Source organism: Chaetodon trifascialis, chromosome 15, assembly GCF_039877785.1.
Source record: "Chaetodon trifascialis isolate fChaTrf1 chromosome 15, fChaTrf1.hap1, whole genome shotgun sequence".
In the NCBI taxonomy this organism is placed as follows: domain Eukaryota; kingdom Metazoa; phylum Chordata; class Actinopteri; order Chaetodontiformes; family Chaetodontidae; genus Chaetodon; species Chaetodon trifascialis.
In genome coordinates, this window is record NC_092070.1 from 21128685 (window position 1) to 21146446 (window position 17762).

The 17762-nt window shown below is 45.4% G+C and overlaps 2 protein-coding genes across 3 annotated transcripts; both read left to right on the plus strand.

Annotated features, from left to right (window-relative positions):
- Window positions 1-903: 903 nt before the first annotated feature.
- mettl2a (methyltransferase 2A, methylcytidine) lies at window positions 904-4145 on the plus strand. Its single transcript, XM_070980774.1, has 9 exons — window positions 904-1181; window positions 1775-1863; window positions 2252-2520; window positions 2660-2709; window positions 2819-2879; window positions 2981-3120; window positions 3220-3326; window positions 3484-3549; window positions 3632-4145. Exons 1-9 carry the CDS (start codon window positions 1030-1032, stop codon window positions 3838-3840), a joined length of 1143 nt encoding a protein of 380 aa, XP_070836875.1. The 5' UTR covers window positions 904-1029; the 3' UTR covers window positions 3841-4145.
- Window positions 4146-4439: 294 nt separating this feature from the next.
- Window positions 4440-16676, plus strand: tlk2 (tousled-like kinase 2). Of its 2 annotated transcripts, XM_070980772.1 has the most exons (21): window positions 4440-5119; window positions 6257-6339; window positions 7850-7927; window positions 8024-8093; window positions 8178-8221; window positions 8391-8489; window positions 9166-9267; window positions 9503-9595; window positions 9802-9912; window positions 10066-10202; window positions 10437-10589; window positions 10693-10759; window positions 10852-10949; window positions 11049-11130; window positions 11679-11770; window positions 11910-11999; window positions 12188-12357; window positions 12887-13025; window positions 14673-14784; window positions 15172-15279; window positions 15383-16676. In XM_070980772.1, exons 2-21 carry the CDS (start codon window positions 6259-6261, stop codon window positions 15554-15556), a joined length of 2100 nt encoding a protein of 699 aa, XP_070836873.1. In that variant the 5' UTR covers window positions 4440-5119; window positions 6257-6258; the 3' UTR covers window positions 15557-16676. The 2 variants fall into 2 exon arrangements, with proteins under 2 accessions (XP_070836873.1, XP_070836874.1); XM_070980773.1 differs by lacking the exon at window positions 8391-8489 and having other exon boundaries at window positions 4988-5119.
- The last annotated feature ends 1086 nt before the right edge of the window (window positions 16677-17762 follow it).

Genomic DNA, 17762 nt, shown 5'->3' on the forward strand with positions numbered 1-17762 from the left:
GTGAGTCTGTCTGCTTGCAGTAGCAGAAGGGGGTCTTTGTAAATCTAATAGCTCAGTTCAGATGTTGACTTCCTCCTGACATGAAACTCATCACAACAACCAGGTCACCTAATCATTGTTCTCAATCTCAGTTTTGCACATGCAAAAGCTAGAATTTGAGATGTGCCAAAGAGCGTAGAAGAACCTTATTTCCTTCCACTGAAGATGAACGTAACACAGTGACCTCTCAAAGGATGCATCTCAGAAGTCCAAAGCATTTATCAGTAAATCTCCTCCTGCTGGCTAAAGATATTATTTGTTAAAGCAGCTGCTTTAAGCCGTGTACAAAGACTTCCAGAGTGCTGCTGAGCTAGGCTCCACCCCAGCACCGCATCCATGCATTTGTGAATCAGAAAACTGACTGTAGGAGGCCACAAAAATCCATCCACAAGTGCATAACGGCCTGTTTAAACGTCAGATTTGGTTTCAGCGTTTAAAATCTCTGCACAAGTTACATGAGCTAGTGAAAAACATCAGTGTACACAAACTCAGCTCATGAGTTCACTGTTGGCCTGTGCAACGTCAGTCCAGACACCCTCGTCATCCATGTGTGTCAGCAAAGACAGTCTTGGCATGTGTCTCCCTCTAGTGTACAAACACTGCAACTCTGCAGCTCGCCTGCAGAGAGGCAGCCTGAGAGTTCTGTTTGATTGTCAAGCAGCCTGTAGAGCCGTGTACAGAGCTGGATGATCGTCTGACTGAGAGTGCACTCTTAGGATGTCACTTGCGTCCACTGACATCTGGACAAAGACGCGTGTCTCCTTCACGTGCTCCGCATAACATGGCAAATTTACTGATTGCAGCTAATTATACCTATGCTAGCATGCTATGCTTTGTGATACAGCGTGCTCTTCAGTGGGGAGGAAGAGGAGCAGTCTATTTTACGGCTTACCAAGTTTTATTGATACTTTTAGCCTTGATTTAAATAAGTCCGATAGCCCGTGAACGCAGCACGATTGGACTCACGGCTTCCGTCGCGTCAGTCCGAACATGGCGGCGCCCCATGCCGTGGCTGGAGTGGAGGGAGGCAGCAGTGAAACAGAGCTGATTCTGGCAGAATCAGACACCGGAGACGTGAAGAGACCTCAGTTCGGGACCCGGTTCCTCACAGACCCGCGGCAGGTCTTCCAGCACAACGCATGGTCGGTAACTCGTAGCGGAAAACCAAAACGACAGACAGATGTTCGCGTGCATCTCTGGCAGAGCCAGTGTCTCCTGACTGGGACATTATTATCACTCACATGACTGCTGGATTTGATAATTATGATAGATCTGCTTTTGCTGATTGATTGTGGGTAATGATAAGCAAATGCAATGCTTTTATTTTGAAGCTTGTCACTGATTGGCTGATTTACAGTCTGTTGTTGTTTTGAAGGGGTTTACCAAAGGACAGGTCTTATTATTTTCAAGCAATTTTCATTGTGTTTCTATCATAATTGAAAAAAATAATAATTAAATAATAATATAATCACATTTAATTAACAATATTTTGGTAAAATTATGATACCTAGTAGTCATGCTCCATCTTATTGTCTAAATTAACAATGTACCTGAGGTTTCTTCCTTTTTTCTGTCAAAGGTTTATGGTTATTTTACTTGAATTGTTTATTTACTTGATGTGATTTTACGAATGGCCATCCTATTTCCCAGTCGGCTCTGAATAGTCTCTCAGGATGTGTTTCTGTCCTGTTATTCACCGCGTCACTTCTGGATAATCGTGTTCTGTCGTCAACAGGGACAATGTGGAGTGGACTGAGGAACAAGAAGCATCTGCCAAGAAGAAAGTCTTGGAAAACAGCCAGCCACTGCCTTCAGAGAAACAAGGTGGAGTTGCCGTTAAGACTCATGGCTCATGCACATAAACAGGACGACTGACATCGAGGATCAGTAACAGCATTCCTCAGTTTTGTGCATGCGCTCATTTTCATTAAATCTTTATGTGATCAGTGTGAAAAGACTGACCTTGTCATTGTTACTGAACGTTTATATTAATGGTGTGCACAAATTGGCTCGTAAAGTTGAGGCTGTAATTGTTTTTTGACAGTTGTCTTTAATAATTGGCTTTAGACAAACCACTAAAATGATAAGTGACAGTGCACAGTGCTTGTCTTATTAAGCCGCGTTTAGCTTTTTAGCGGTGATCTGTAATCATGGTAAGATGTGCTAGATTACCACTTTAACACCTGGCTTTGCCGCCTTACCTGTTCTGCAGAGGAGTACGACTGCCGGGCCAATGAGTACTGGAACGATTTTTACACCATCCACGAGAACCGCTTCTTCAAAGACCGCCACTGGCTCTTCACAGAGTTCCCAGAGTTGGCCCCGCAGTGTAGCCTGAACCACGAGTCCCATCCCGAGCTCTGTGGCGCAGGCGACAGTCGGGAGGATGGTCTGGACCAGGAGCGAAGGAGGGAAGTCGCAGCTGCGCCTCAGGCTGACGGCGGCATCCCCGGCTCCTCTGCCACGTATCGCATTCTGGAGGTGAGAGTCGGTTGAAAGCAAGTTGTCTGACTTCATTCGCTTCTAGCAAGCTTTGCTGCTACGTGTGTTGGTGTTCTACACTGAGTAAACATTCGAGTAAACAAAATAATTGCAGTATGATGTGATGTCTGTCGGACAGGTTGGCTGTGGCGTGGGCAATACAGTTTTTCCAATCCTGAAGACCAACAAGTAAGCGCAGTCGAGGCATTTACGTGTTGTTTCAAGCCATTTCTCGGCACTTATTGTTCTCTGCGTCTCTCTAACGTCCAAGTTCTAACTGCAGCGTTGCTTTTTCCAGCGACCCGGGACTCTTTGTTTACTGCTGCGATTTCTCCAGCACTGCTGTGGAGTTAGTCAAGGTGAGGCGATGGAAATAATGAAAGCGCGTTGTGTTGATAGCTGTGCTGGTCTCTAGGGCCGTGGGCTGACTGATGAATTAACATTGCCTTCTTGTAATCAGACTAATCCAGAATATGACCCTGGGCGCTGCTTCGCCTTTGTTCATGACTTGAGTGATGTGGAAGCCAATTACCCCGTCCCCGATGGAACCCTTGATGTTATAGTGCTAATCTTTGTGTTATCAGCGTTGCATCCCAACAAGTAAGAACTCCTCTGTGCCTTTCTTCTCCTCTTCGGCTTTCACTCAGTGCGAGTCACTGAGTAAAGCTCTGGTTTACTTAAAGTTTCACCCTGTCTCAGGATGCAGGCATCCATCAGTCGATTAGCACGGCTGATGAAGCCCGGGGGGGTGATGCTGCTCAGGGACTATGGACGCTACGATATGGCACAGCTTCGCTTCAAGAAAGGTGAGTCAGGCTGAAGCCCAGAGAGCCTCCTCTCCAAGCAGCTGTTCATGAAGTCCAGATTCAGAAAGGTCCACTGTTCTTGTGTTGATCATTAAAAATGGGTTTCGCTTCTGTCTGTAATTTGAATAAGTATCTTGCGTCCTTTTATTTCTTTCAGGGAGGTGTTTGTCAGAAAACTTTTACGTCCGAGGCGATGGAACGAGAGTGTATTTCTTTACTCAAGGTGAAAATAAAGCCACATTAGTGAACATTTACTGGGATTCTTTTGCTCTGCGGTCATGTTTATGTGCTGCTTTTGATTTCAGACGAGCTCCATGAGATGTTCAGCGAGGCAGGGCTTGAGAAAGTGCAGAACCTTGTGGACAGACGGCTACAGGTGAACAGAAGCAAGCAGCTCACCATGTACCGGGTGTGGATCCAGTGCAAGTACCGCAAAGCTCTCGTTCAGCCACCTGAGACGCGGGGCCGAGACACAGGGGAGACCCCGTCTGGGTTGTCCTCCGACCACGACTGAAACCAGAAGCTCAAACCCAGGCGGTGCTGGCTGGAAGGCCTTACACGATCTCAGCTGCCATAATGTTGATGGACTCGTTTTATGGCTGCTGTTTCCTGGTGTTGCCGCAATTCTGGCTGCAAGAGTCACGATTTCTCATTTTGTGCTGATGAGCTCAGTAATCTGAGAAAGGGCTGGTTACCCCTGTAGAAATATATTCTGCCAGATACTGTTTTTAATGAGCTGATGTTTTGGGATAAATGGCATGATTTTAGATAACTTCATGACACTTTTCTATATGCAAAATGAATAAAAATCTGAATTGTAAAGCTGTTGTTTCTGTTGGCATTTCAACGCTGTGTCCAGAAGTGTTTTGTTAAAGAAAGGAATCACTAATTTGTGTTATTGGTCCTCTCTGTCACAGGCTATTGAGTGATTAATTAATTAATTAATTAATTGGCTACTTGGGGGAAAAAAGCATTAATTTTGTCATTTATTGATATTATATAAGTGCAGCATGTGGGTGTGGACATCATGGTAATGGCCACTTACTGGTAAATGATCATTTAGGTGGTGGTGTGGGTGGGCGCTGTTAAATTGTATTGTGTACAGAGGGATTTGCCATTGGTCCAGACAAGAGATTTGGGGCAGGCGTGGACTGAACGAAGGTGAAAATACTTGAACAATCTCACGAGAAAATATGAGATTTTACTGATTATTGTTTACATTGCAAAAACATGAGAACCGAACCGAATCGATCCGGATTCAACTGAAACGCTCGCAACAGCACAACTTCCGAAACAGATCGGTCTCTCCCCTGCGGCGAGGAAGGCGACTGGAGCCGAACTTTGTTTTGATCGAGCTGAAAGCAAGGACCCGAAATTCATCTCACCACCGGGGGAGAAAAAGATAGGGGTAACTAACGCTAACCCAAAGACAGAATTTATACCTGGTGAAAAACGCAGAATCTCGAGGGTCGCCATTGTGTGGAACGAGATACCCGACACAGCACGGTATGGTCCTTGGAGAGAGGGATGCGATGGGGATCCCCGCCTAAGGAGTACAGCAAGGCGGGTTTGGGATACCCGGAGTCGTCGAGGCCTCCGAGGGAATCCTCCGTCGTCTACCTTGAGCAACACCGCACGTTCCCGTGTCTTGATCGTTTACAATCAGCACGCGAGGGACGCGGCTGTTGATGCGGCCTAGCCTGGGAGGGTCTGCCGAGCACCGGGGAAACAACGGGGACGGTTTCAGGGCTAACAACAGGCCCTCCGCAGGAGCGAGGAAATATTGAACTGCAGTAAGTATTCCGTTAGGTTGTCGAACAAAAGGGCTTATCTGGACAGGCATGTTGTGTGAGTGAGTCCAGGCGTCGTGGCAGAAGCACCTGACAACAGAACCGAGAAGATGCTTCTTTTTGACAGACGAGTGAACGTTAGCCTGCTGGCTACCTAACGCTAGCCATCCTGCGTGTGTTTGCAAAAATAATTTACTGTCGCGGACAGCACTTGTGATGTTCCGAGTCGCTATGTGAGTAGAAAACCGTGACTGTGCCAGCGTCAGTTACCATTTGGCTTGTTTTGGGACGTTACTTGACAAAATGAAATCTAATGTTACTAGCTAACATCAACCGTTAAACGTTAGCTCTGAGATTGCAATGCTAAGTGATGGCCAACATCGGGAAGCTTGCTAGCTCATTTATCCAACGTTAGCTTTAGCCGATCATTCACTGATGGTGTATCAAATCGTTATGCTGGTCGTTATATTAATAACTGAGCCAGCAAACCCAATCCTGAGTAAAGTTACACAACAATAAGTACTAGAATATATCCCTAAATGGACACGAATGCTGCTTTTTACAGTGTTCATTTAATGTATGCAAGCCATAGATAACAGACAGGCATAGCTGTCAGTGTTGGGCGTGTAACTTAAACGTTAACCTTTTGCACAAGCTAGCAAGCTGAACACTTATGGTCTGTACTGGCCTTTTCCATTGCTGTGAATATACTTGGCAGTCCCTCCATTAGTGACCTTTCATAACTCCAGCGCCATGCAGCTTAGGCCTATAATGCCAGGGTGTTATCACATGATGCTATAATTTTCTAGACAATGACTCTACACATCTGGCCTACGTCTTTGATGCATATTTGATACCCCCTGTTTGGTATATTTTGGGCCACATTGTGCATTTTAAGAATGTGACTATTTACCTTGAGTACTCAAGTTTCATGGCTGGTGCTCCTTGAACACACATGATAGTGGAAAACATTATTGTCAGGCTTATTGATGACTCATAACAGGAATTTTCCACATCCATATAGCTAAAAACAGCCATGACTCATCACAACCAATGCTTTTGAAACAGTGATCCGTCACTCCCACTTGAATATACCAGACCCCACAACGCCTTCCTTAATCTGTGCTCTTGTCTCTGCAGCCATGATGGAAGAACTGCACAGCCTGGACCCCCGACGGCAGGAGCTGTTGGAGGCTCGCTTCACAGGGGTCGGCGTGGCTAAGGTTTGTGTTACAGCAAATGTCGCTGAGGTGGAGTATGAGGACTCTCTCCTGTCAAAGTGCTTATAATCACAGATTTTCTCGATAACACATTTTTGTGAATCTCTTCCTTTCTTTGTCTCACTCTGCCTCAGTATCATTCTTCTGTTTGGCCTGGACAAGCTTGGCCCCACTCCTTTTCTTTGTCTGTCTCTGGAGAAGGTTGAGCTATGTCTGTGTTTTTTGGCTGGTGTGATATGGCATCGCTCCCTGGCTCATGATGTAGTGGCTGTATGTGCAAGTGGCGATGCTTGCCAAGAAGGCCACAGACAGGACAGGGGTGGTATGGGGAGGAGGAGGAGGAGCGAAGGCAGAGGAGGAATGCAGAAATAGTTCTTGACCAGGTGTGAGTGGAGGCAGCATTTAGCCGTCCACCCTCTCGCTTGCTACACGGATGGGGCTGTCTTTGTGGAAGGTGATCTTGGAACAGTTAGGGAGCGAGAGTCAGCGCCAGGAGTGGGCCCTGTGCCAGCCATAGGCAGAGCTGAGCCCAGAGCATGGCATGGCTGCTGCCGCAGAGAAAATGGCGGCTCTCGGCAAGGCATTATGCCACAGCCGCCCTGTATGACAAGGGATGCAATGTGTGTAGGGGGGAAGTGAGAGAGAAGTGTGTCAACAAGATGCTACGAAGAAATATGGGCTGGTGGTCTAAAAGCCCTTCAGTGTCATAGAGCAGCTTAGACCTTTTTTTTCTTGACCTTGAACAGCCCTGTGGCACTGCTGCTCTGTCTGTCATCTCTGAGGTGATATGAAAGAAAAGAGGAAAATTGTTTTCCTAAGGTCGAACAACTAGGACACCTTTCGGTAATGGAACAGGGAGGTGCGTGCTGAAATTGTCGGAAAATGCGTTTCCTTTTGAACAAGTCTGATCAAACAACCCAGATATCTTTGTGTTTGAAGGGGGGGAGTAAAAACAAGCTGTCATTCTTTGATCAAGAAAAGCATCTTTCACTGGCTTTCTCCAGAGGGGGAAGAGAAGAACAGTTAAGACCGCGGTGAACAGGAGAAAAATGGATGACATTATCTAAAGGTGACAGACAGAGCGAGGAATACTTCCTCAGCAGCATGCCTAATGTTCAGCCATTTTAGGAGGGTTCAGTGAGAGAGCTCCAGTGTGCTCTGAATGACTAAGTATCTCTCCCTGATTGGACAGTGCCTGCTGAATTCTGATGTGATTCATTTGACTGACAGGCATCACCTAGGGAACGGGTGTTTGGACATGACGCGGGTCTAGATTCAGTGGGAAGTTAATGGTGACAGTATTTAGCCACAAATCGCCATCCTTTCCCTGAGTTTCTCACCCCTTTTACTAACTCTGCGTGTGCTGTCTCTCACATGAGCACGCATACACAACAAGTGCATGTGTACACATTTTGCAAATACAGTTTTCCTCACACATATCTCTTTCATCTTTTATGCATTTTTGTATTTAATTGCTCCTTGTGCTTCGTGTTGTTCTTGCCTCATTTAACAGGGCTCGGGTCAGAACCAAAATGAGTCATCCAATCAGAGTCTATGCAGCGTGGGCTCGCTCAGTGACAAGGAGCTAGAGGTTAGTCTCTGTCACAAATGAACAGGATTTTTAAAGTCAGCCATCTCTGTGTTACTTTATTACACATGCAGCTGATTCGCTCTACCTCCCTGACAGACTCCTGAGAAGAAAGCAAGCGACCAGAGAGTGAGAAAACGGAAAGCAGACCATTTTGACAGCAGCCAAGGTAGGATTGTCCCACCGCTGTGATCCTCTCATCACGTATCCCCACACATCAGCCTCTCTCTGAACTTCCTCCTCTCTCTTCTAGGCAAAGCAGGAGCAAGGGGACATAAAATTAGCGATTATTTCGAGGTGAGTGGCAGAAGCTTCTCTGTCGTAGTGAGCGCGTGTCCAGCAGACCTCACATCCTCTAAAAACGCTTCAGCAACTTTTCATACTGACTTTCTAACCCCTTTTTTTGTCCATCTTGGTCTTTCCATTGAACTGCTTTCCTCTTCTTCTCTCCTGGCGTGTCTGTCAGTTTGCGGGAGGTAGTGGTCCTGGTACCAGCCCTGCCAGGGGAATTCCACCAGTGGTCCGCTCTTCCCCACAGCACTCCCTCTCCAACCCCCCTGTCACGGTGAGCATGTTTGCTCCATGGTCTTTCTCATGCTTTCTTATCTCCTAACACTCTTTCCTGCCATTCTCTCTTTCACGCTTGTTATTAACATCAATGGGTCAAGTTTGTTTACAGGTGGGACGAATCTGATGCAGTCTGTAAACACTCTTTGTACAGAATCGGTGTGTAACCATGTGTAGTCATAAAGTGTGTTTACATCTGTCATTATCAGCCAAAGTTCCTCGAAAAGCAAAAACTAAGGAAGGCAATAATGACAGGGCGCATGATGCAGGAATGAATACTGATATAAATGCAAATGGACCCACGTGTACACATATATTGCATTTTAAGTGTCTAGATGAGCCTGCACACGCCTTTCGGTGTTTTGTGTCTTTTTTGTGAGCTGGAGGCCGTACATCTTCTCAAATAAAACAAATCACTCAAAAGCCTTGAAATAAATGAGAGTTTTAAAATGCTTTTTCAGTGAGAGTTTAACCCAGTCTCACATACTTCTGAGTGTGTCTGCAGTTTCAGGCCCTTCAGTTTCATGCAAACTTCTTTTGCCGCGTTGGTCTCATGTTGTATCACGACTGGCAGCAGCAGGTCCCAACAAACTCTTTAATGTGACGACATTCACACATTAAGACACCCTCTGTATGTGCAAAGTTTTTATTGGGTGGATGTTTCTACCTCACAGGTGCAGCAGGGAAGCCCCTCCTCCGTCAGCTCGGCCAACACCGAGCACTCGACGTGTTCACTGAAGCCTGCTTCTCTTCACATGCTCCACAAAGCCACACAGGTACTTGACATGGCATCAGAGCCGGCTGGGTGTTTATCTGATTTAACTCGTTATATGACATATTACTCGTAGAAGGTATTTGTTATGTTGGTGCATAAACAATAACTTTCAGGAATCGTCAACAACTGGAAGAGTTTGTTAGTTTGGATTCCTTGTTGTACTGCAGTTTTTTACTGCCACAGAATGATCCAGCATTAACATAAACACTGTTTTTTGTGCTCACTGTACTCCGTAGTCTGACCTTACTATAGAGAAACTAACAGCAATGGAGAACAACAAGAACTCTGACCTGGAGAAGAAGGAGGGCCGAATAGACGATTTGCTGCGGGTACTAATCTCATTACATTTCATCCCTGCTACTCTGCTTGCCATTTCCAGTGGTTTAGAGAATATCATGTTCTCCTTCTTGGTTTTTCAGTCAAGGCATGTTAGATGTCGACACATTCCTCCTTTGTGTAATGTATAAACAAATTTAAATTCTCTTAATGCTTTTTGCCTGACCTTCTTCCTGCATGTTTGTTTTTTGGGCTCCAGGCCAACTGTGATCTGAGGAGACAGATTGATGAACAGCAGAGGATGCTGGAACGATACAAGGAGCGCTTAAATAAGTGTGTCACCATGTCCAAGAAGCTGCTAATTGAAAAAGTATGTTCATCTAATCGCACTGTGACTTATTGTCAGTTTGTACTTTCAGCAGTCAGTCGATCATTGCGCATTCTTGACGTGAGCTCCCTGATTTAAGCCACATGGAATCACTAGCGCTGGTTTGATTTCTGTGTTTCTCTGCCCTTCCTCCAGTCTAAACAAGAGAAGATGGCGTGCCGGGACAAAAGCATGCAGGACAGGCTTCGACTGGGTCACTTCACCACAGTGAGACATGGAGCGTCTTTCACTGAGCAGTGGACAGATGGATATGCCTTCCAAAACCTTATCAAGTGAGGACTTCCTTTTTTAACTTTAAGCTTCTCCTTTTATGCTTTTATTGTCATTTTTATATGCATTTATATTTGTGAATGCACAGCGTGAAATCACGTGTTCGTCATTGATTTAACATGAGCACGTCCTCCACAGCAGAGGTGAAGGTAGCATCTTAACCAGGGAGCCAGAGGCCGACAAGCCGATTAACGCCTGAGGTTTATATGTCATTGCAATCTGTCGTCTGCTTTCAGACAACAAGAAAGAATCAATTCCCAGCGAGAGGACATTGAAAGACAGAGGAAGCTGCTAGCCAAACGCAAGCCGCCCTCCATGGCCCAGACTCCGCCTCCAAGCCTGGAGCAAAACAAACGCAAAAGCAAGACCAACGGGACGGAAAGTGAAGCGTGCGTTGCTCTTGTTTACTGTTTATCTTCTCTTTTATACCACCTGTTTTTTTCCTTTCATGCATATTTAGAGTCGCTTAACGTTTCCTCTGTGTCCCCGCAGGTTATCACAGGCAGAGTATCACGAGCAAGAGGAAATCTTTAAGCTAAGACTAGGCCATCTTAAGAAGGTAACAGTGATGTTTTTTTAGGTGAAAACAGGCTTACTGCGGCTGTTCATTGTTTCGTTGATAACACAGGTCTTGGTGTTGTTTTGATGCAGGAGGAGGCGGAGATCCAGGCGGAGCTGGAGAGGTTGGAGCGAGTGCGGAACCTTCACATCCGCGAGCTGAAAAGGATCCACAACGAGGATAATTCTCAGTACGATCTCTTCTTATATGGCCCTTTCCTGGTTAGCCTAAAGATGTGACTCTGCTCTTTTTAAATTAAACAAACTGAATTGTTTCTCACCCTGCACAGATTCAAGGATCACCCTACGCTAAATGACCGATACCTGCTACTCCATTTACTCGGAAGGGGAGGTTTCAGTGAAGTTTACAAGGTGAGAGACACATAATCTTTCCCTGTTTGCTCAGAACCTCTTCTCTTTGATGTGAATAGTTAATCTTATGAAGAATATTAAGATTTTTTTGACCTTTGCCCAAACATCCTGTATCATAAAGATATGCACAGTTTGGTGCAGTCTTATAGGGCACAGTAGCCTTGCACGGAGTACCAGTGCCCTGCTGCTTGGTTTTTGTTTTTGAGCTTTTGATTTGGATTTGTGGTTTTTTGGGGGGGTCAGAGCCTACGGTGTTGCACTGGTGAACACTAACATACTCAAATCATAATGCAACTGCAGTGGCTGTGCTGCGCATACTTTGGAAAGTATTTGAGGATGCGTGTTTCATTGCATTACACTAAGCTGACATCATCAACATTTCGGAGGAAATGATTGTGCCAGAATGTGAGCTGTTCCAAGAATCTGCTGTCATCACTGTAAAAATGATGAATGAACATAGCCTTTTAATGCGAAGCGAGAGTCTCTCCAGCTGAAACAAAATAATGCCAAATGCAGTTCTTAACTAATACGGGGCATTTATTTTCCAGGCCTTTGACTTAACAGAGCAAAGGTATGTTGCGGTCAAAATCCACCAGTTAAACAAGAACTGGAGGGACGAGAAGAAGGAAAATTATCACAAGTGAGTGATGCGCCATTTCTGCCACGATATGGCTTTGAATGATGCTCTGATTATTCTTCATTATCCCTTCAGCTTTGACTGTGTGTAATATTCACATTTGAATTACTGGCATTAATGTTGACAATGCTCTTTGTTTCAGACATGCGTGCAGAGAATATAGAATCCATAAAGAGCTGGACCACCCACGAATAGTTAAACTCTACGACTACTTTTCGCTTGACACTGACTCGTAAGCCATTTCCTTTTACACAAACGCGTTTATTTCAATGTGTATATATACTCATGTTAAAGCAAATTGTGTTAATTTCAAGCCAGAACACTGATTTTTCAATATGTAGAGCTTTAACTTAACCGTCTTGATTTGACGTACCAAATCCCGCTGAGGTGCTGAAACACCTTTCCCTTGCTTTTGAGCAGGTTCTGCACAGTGCTGGAGTACTGCGAGGGCAACGACTTGGACTTCTACCTGAAGCAGCACAAGCTCATGTCAGAGAAAGAGGGCCGCTCCATCATCATGCAGATTGTTAATGCCCTCAAGTACCTCAATGAGATCAGACCGCCCATTATCCACTACGACCTTAAACCCGGTGGGTCTCCGCACCGCAGTGGCTCGTACAACCTAAGAGCTTTCGTGGTGTTGTTTCACATTTCTTGGCACAGCTCTACTTGAAATTAAATTATCAGTTAAACTGTCATTTAATTAACCACTTGACGTGCTGCTGCAGCTGTTACAGTGCTGATAAGGAGTTTTTATTCTGGTTCACATGGACCCCAACACTGGTTGTTCAAGAGAAGCTTAATGGACGGACACACAATGTGATTGATGGGCTGATTGTAGTTATGATTTAGACTGAGTCTATTAAAATCTGGCCAAGTTGTTGTTGACAGTAAAAACATAAAATTCTTCAGTTTTTTGAGGATTTGAATGGTTTGGCTGCCCGTTATTCTATCAAGATTAATTTGAGTGTTTAGTGTTAACATAGGAACACAATCATCATTCAACAGATCTGAGCCATTCAGAGCGTGGCTGTCATTTTTATTCAAAATGTCAATAGAAATCTGAGCTCTGCTGACATTTTCTTTGATGCCTGTTAAACCTCTCCTCCTCCCGCTCAGGTAATATCCTCCTGGTGAACGGCACTGCCTGCGGGGAGATCAAGATCACAGATTTTGGCCTGTCGAAGATCATGGATGATGACAGCTACAACTCGGTGGACGGGATGGAGCTGACGTCGCAGGGCGCGGGGACATACTGGTAAGATTTACGCTGGAAGATGACACGCTGCCACCAGGGTGCCGTCATGTGTGATAGAATAAATTGTGCTGTTTATTTTTACCACTGAGCCTTGATCCTCAAGGGCCAACTTTATGTCAGATAGTCGGTGCTGAAATACAATATTTCTCCATGCCTGAGTGGCTTCACACAACACAGTGTGTTAGGACGTAAAAGTCATCATTTTGCTGCGTGGACACATTTTATGCTATAGAGGGAAACCCAGAACGGCAGAATCAGAGTTGGAAGCTTCATCTAAACTTTTGTAGAAGCATTTTGCAAGAACAGATGAAGGTGTGTGAGAGCAATAAGCATTGTTGGAGGCAACAAGGGAGTGTGAGAAAATTCATCCAGAGAGCAATACAGAAATGCTTATAACGTAAAAAAAAAATATATATATATATCTGTTGTGCTGAATAACAAACCTCTTTTTAACTCCGTTCCAAAGTCGTCCTCATGCGGTTGCAGCAGTATAAAAGTTTCACGGTATATTGTGGTATGAAAATTGAGGGTTATCCTGTATATTTGCTTGTCTACAGTATTGAGTTCTACCATAATAGTGCTATTAAAAATATTTACATAAAGCTTGTGTTCAACCAAAAAAACCTGTTTTCATTCCTGTAAGGGTTGTTGTAACTGATTAGAATAACAGTAATTATGTGATATTTTCTGAGATGGTTCTTGTACTGTGAAAGTGTCATACTGTTACATACAACCCTCCTTCCCAGCTGAAGGCTGTACAGCGTCGCTCTGCACCGCCGAGCTAGCTGTGTTTTCATATCTGCATGCAAGTTAGTGCATTCCCTTCTGATCGCTTGGAAAATACTGCAGCTGTGAGTTTTACACTTCTGACAGCACATTGGATTGACTCTAGTTTACCAGACGCAGCACTCCAGGCTGAACAGTTTGAGGGTTCGCACACGGCGGATTTCATTTCAGCAGCAATGGAAGAGATGATACGTTTATGGCAAAGAGTAGAGTGCGTGTCATTTCACAAAATAATGCGAAGAACATCCAAGTCGCAGACTCAACTTATTAACGCATGGGTGGATATAAACATAAAAAGTGTGATCAAACCATAATTACAGAATGCTGCATATCTCAGCATTCTTTAATAGATCCAGCGTTAGTGTCACTGTACGCACACAGTGCTTATGTCAAGGTTGGGGGGGGGGGGGGCGGTGGGGGGTTTACGCATGAGTGAACCAACATTGACTGTACTCTACCTGTCAACAGCAGAGTGCTGTTGTGCAACCACAGCAAAGTGCTGTTGTGACTAAAAGACTAAAAGGCATTACTCCACAAGATCTTTGTGTCATATGCTGCTTTGCTCAGTAGTGATAGTATTACTGAGGTATGTCTTGGTATGCGGGTGCACAAAGCTCCAGCTTCCATTGGGTCGATGCTTGCGTAACTTCTACCACGCTGCCTGATAGACACGTGTTCTTATTGAGGACCACCTTGTGCACAGCGTTGACTAAAATTACTGTAATGTTACTCCTTCGTACTGTGTGCAGGGACAGAGAGCTGTGATCATGTTTATTCTCAAAATGCACATTGATAGTGGGCAGTATAATCTCATCTGTTGACGCTGATTCATCTTAACATGGCTCCCCCTTTCCCTGTTAGGTACCTGCCCCCTGAGTGCTTTGTGGTTGGGAAGGAACCACCCAAAATCTCCAACAAGGTGGATGTGTGGTCTGTGGGAGTCATTTTCTACCAGTGTTTGTATGGCCGCAAGGTAGGAGTCACTCCGAAAAAAACATGTTATAACAATACATTTGAGCGGCTGTTGTGTTATAAAGTACAATTGGGATACTTTCCCTGAGTTAACTGAATTTGATTTTAATTGTATGTAACATAATTAAGGATTTTGTGTAGTTTTCTGTATACATGTGAAAAATTCCTTCTCCTGACACATGAATGCTTGCTATTAAAAAAGCTTTTCAGGAGAAGCTAATCAAGGATAATTAGTCAGCTACATGACTCTGACTGTTTCAATGTTGAACGAAAATTTGATTTTTACACAAAAGAAGACAAAGTGACTTCACCAGCACACTCATGTACTTACTTCCTCTTTATTTGGTTTGTGTTTTGTTGTGTGACGCTTCTTGTCTTTGCTCATCAGCCCTTCGGCCACAACCAGTCCCAGCAGGACATCCTGCAGGAGAACACCATACTGAAGGCAACAGACGTGCAGTTTCCCCCTAAACCAGTAGTCACACCTGAAGCTAAGGTACTGGACTGTCTCACCTCACTGCTGTTGTTTTGTCTAATGTTTGCATCAAAAATCCTTATCCTTATCTCAGTGACTCAACTCTTCTTCTGTCTCTTTCCAGGCCTTTATAAGGCGCTGTCTAGTCTACCGTAAGGAGGACCGCATCGATGTGCACCAGCTGGCCAGTGACCCCTTCCTCATGCCCCACATCCGCAAGTCGGTGGCCTCCTCGGGCACCTCGGGCATGGCCGTGGCCTCCACGTCCAGCTCGTCAAACAGCAGCGCCTCAAACTGAGCCCACGCCCCTTAACTGACTGAACCATTTGATAGAGGGGCGTGTGGGCGACGCCATACTGTGTGTCCCCCCCCCCCCCCCCCACATCACCCCACCTTGCCAGGAAGAACCCAAGAGAAACCGGTCAAACGGCGGCAGGGGGTGGGTGAGAAGTCATGGATCAGTTGGGAAGGAAGACCCACGTCACCTTTCATCCCTCTCATGTCCACCCACCCCAGCCCACCTGTCCTTTCTCAGAAGGGTGGCATTGTTCTGGGGGTCAAAGCCCTGGACGACTCCGCAAAGGGCGAGGTTTGGCACTGTGATGGTGAAAAGTGGGGTTCAGTGTTTGGGATTTTCTTTTCTGCTTAAAAAAGAGAAAATAAAAAGAAGTATAGAACTGCTTCAGCTTGGCCGGACGGAAAGGACTGCAGAAGGCCTCATACCCATACGCACTCACACGCACTCACACATACACACACACACACACGCCCATGCATGAGCCATTCTGGTCCGAGGTAGTCTGAACTCCCCACGTGCAAACATTTCGTTTGTTCTCATCTCTTTGAACCTTACTGAGAGAACCAGTCTGGCCTGTTATTGTATTGAACCCTAATATCTATGGCACTACGCCATCCAACCGCTGATCTGGGATCCCCCCCCCCGCCCCCGCCCCACTTCAATTCCACTCCCAGATAGTTTGTGACGAGGAGGGACAGACGCTACTACCCCCCCGACCCCCTCCCATCTCCTCGTCAAACTCCAGTGACCAAAGCTTATAACTTCCAGCTGGTGGCAGTGTTCCACCTCAGTTTTTATAATGAATGGTTTTAGAGTCGTGCTACTTGATATGGAGTGGAAGCTGGTGAGAAACGACCCCTTTTACATTTTTTAAGAAAAACTTTTCAATTTAACCAGTTTTATGGAGAAAACTGTTGTGTTTTTCAAGTTGCCTTTAATTAGAACTGTTATTGTTTTGATTGACCCCCCCTACCATAAACACATATTTATTTAGGTATGTTTGAATTTATTTTTGGCCAATAAAATGCAAGGGACTGGTCTGCCTAATAGTACTGTTGGGGGGAGGTTGGGCCTTAGCAGAGAGTTGCATAAACCATTAAATACTATTGGTTAAAATGTGTTTGTCGTTTTGGGCTTCTGTCTGACTGAGTTTACCATCACCTGACCCATGACCTGACGTTCATGAGCCCTGTGTGTGTACAAAGGAGGCTTGAGGTTGGTCTCACCCAGCGAGTAAGGGGTCCATATTTAGATTCAGTTATATTGTCTGAGTGAGTAAATGAAGCAAACAGCTGCAGTTATGTAGAAAGACTTCATGGATTAATCCAAATGTTACTGTAGTGCAGCAGTCAATCAGTAAGGCCTCTCATTCATAACTCCAGACTGCACTGCTGTCCTCACGCTCCTGTCAGGAAGTGAGGGACAAACTTAACACAAACACCACTGAAAAAGCTCTCATTTGTCTCTGTGGGACATGTTGAATATATTATACTGGCACAAGAGGCCACAAGGTGAATGTAATCTATGAAGACACTGAGTTGCTGTTACGTGACACATACTGTAAGCATGTATGGAAGGTGGTCCATCAGTATCTGGCGGAGACATCCATCCGTCCGTTCTCTGCTGCTTGTCCAGGGCTGGGTTGCAGTGGCATCAGGCTAAACAACAAACACAATGTTTTGTGGCTTCCTCTGGGGAATCCACAGGCGTTCCCAAGTGAGATGAAGATGTATTAAACCCTCCAGCATGTTTTGAGTCCACCCTGGTGCCCCCCTCCTGTTGGACATGCCCAGAAAACTCCCAATGGAAGGCAGCCAGGAGGCATCCTGATCAGACGCCCAAACTACCTCAGCTGGCTGCGTTGGATGTGGAGCAGCAGCAGCAGCAGCTCTCTCCAGATGGCAGAGCTCCTTATCCTGTCTCCATCCTCCTCATCCTGTCACCTTTGAGGTGGTGGCTCTCATCCTGTCCGCCTCATATCCAACCGAAAAACCACCCCAGTGCATCCTGAAGGTCACAGTCCGATGAAGTCGTCAGAACCATCCGCGAAGATCGATTGAGCACTCCTCCTCAACACCCATCTGATCCAAGTCACCACCAGGTGGTGATCAGTTCACAGCTCCAAGACAAACAGCTTCAGACCAGATGACCTGACCTCGATCTTTGGCATAAGGTTTTCTAGTAGCACATCAGTATGAGCTACCCT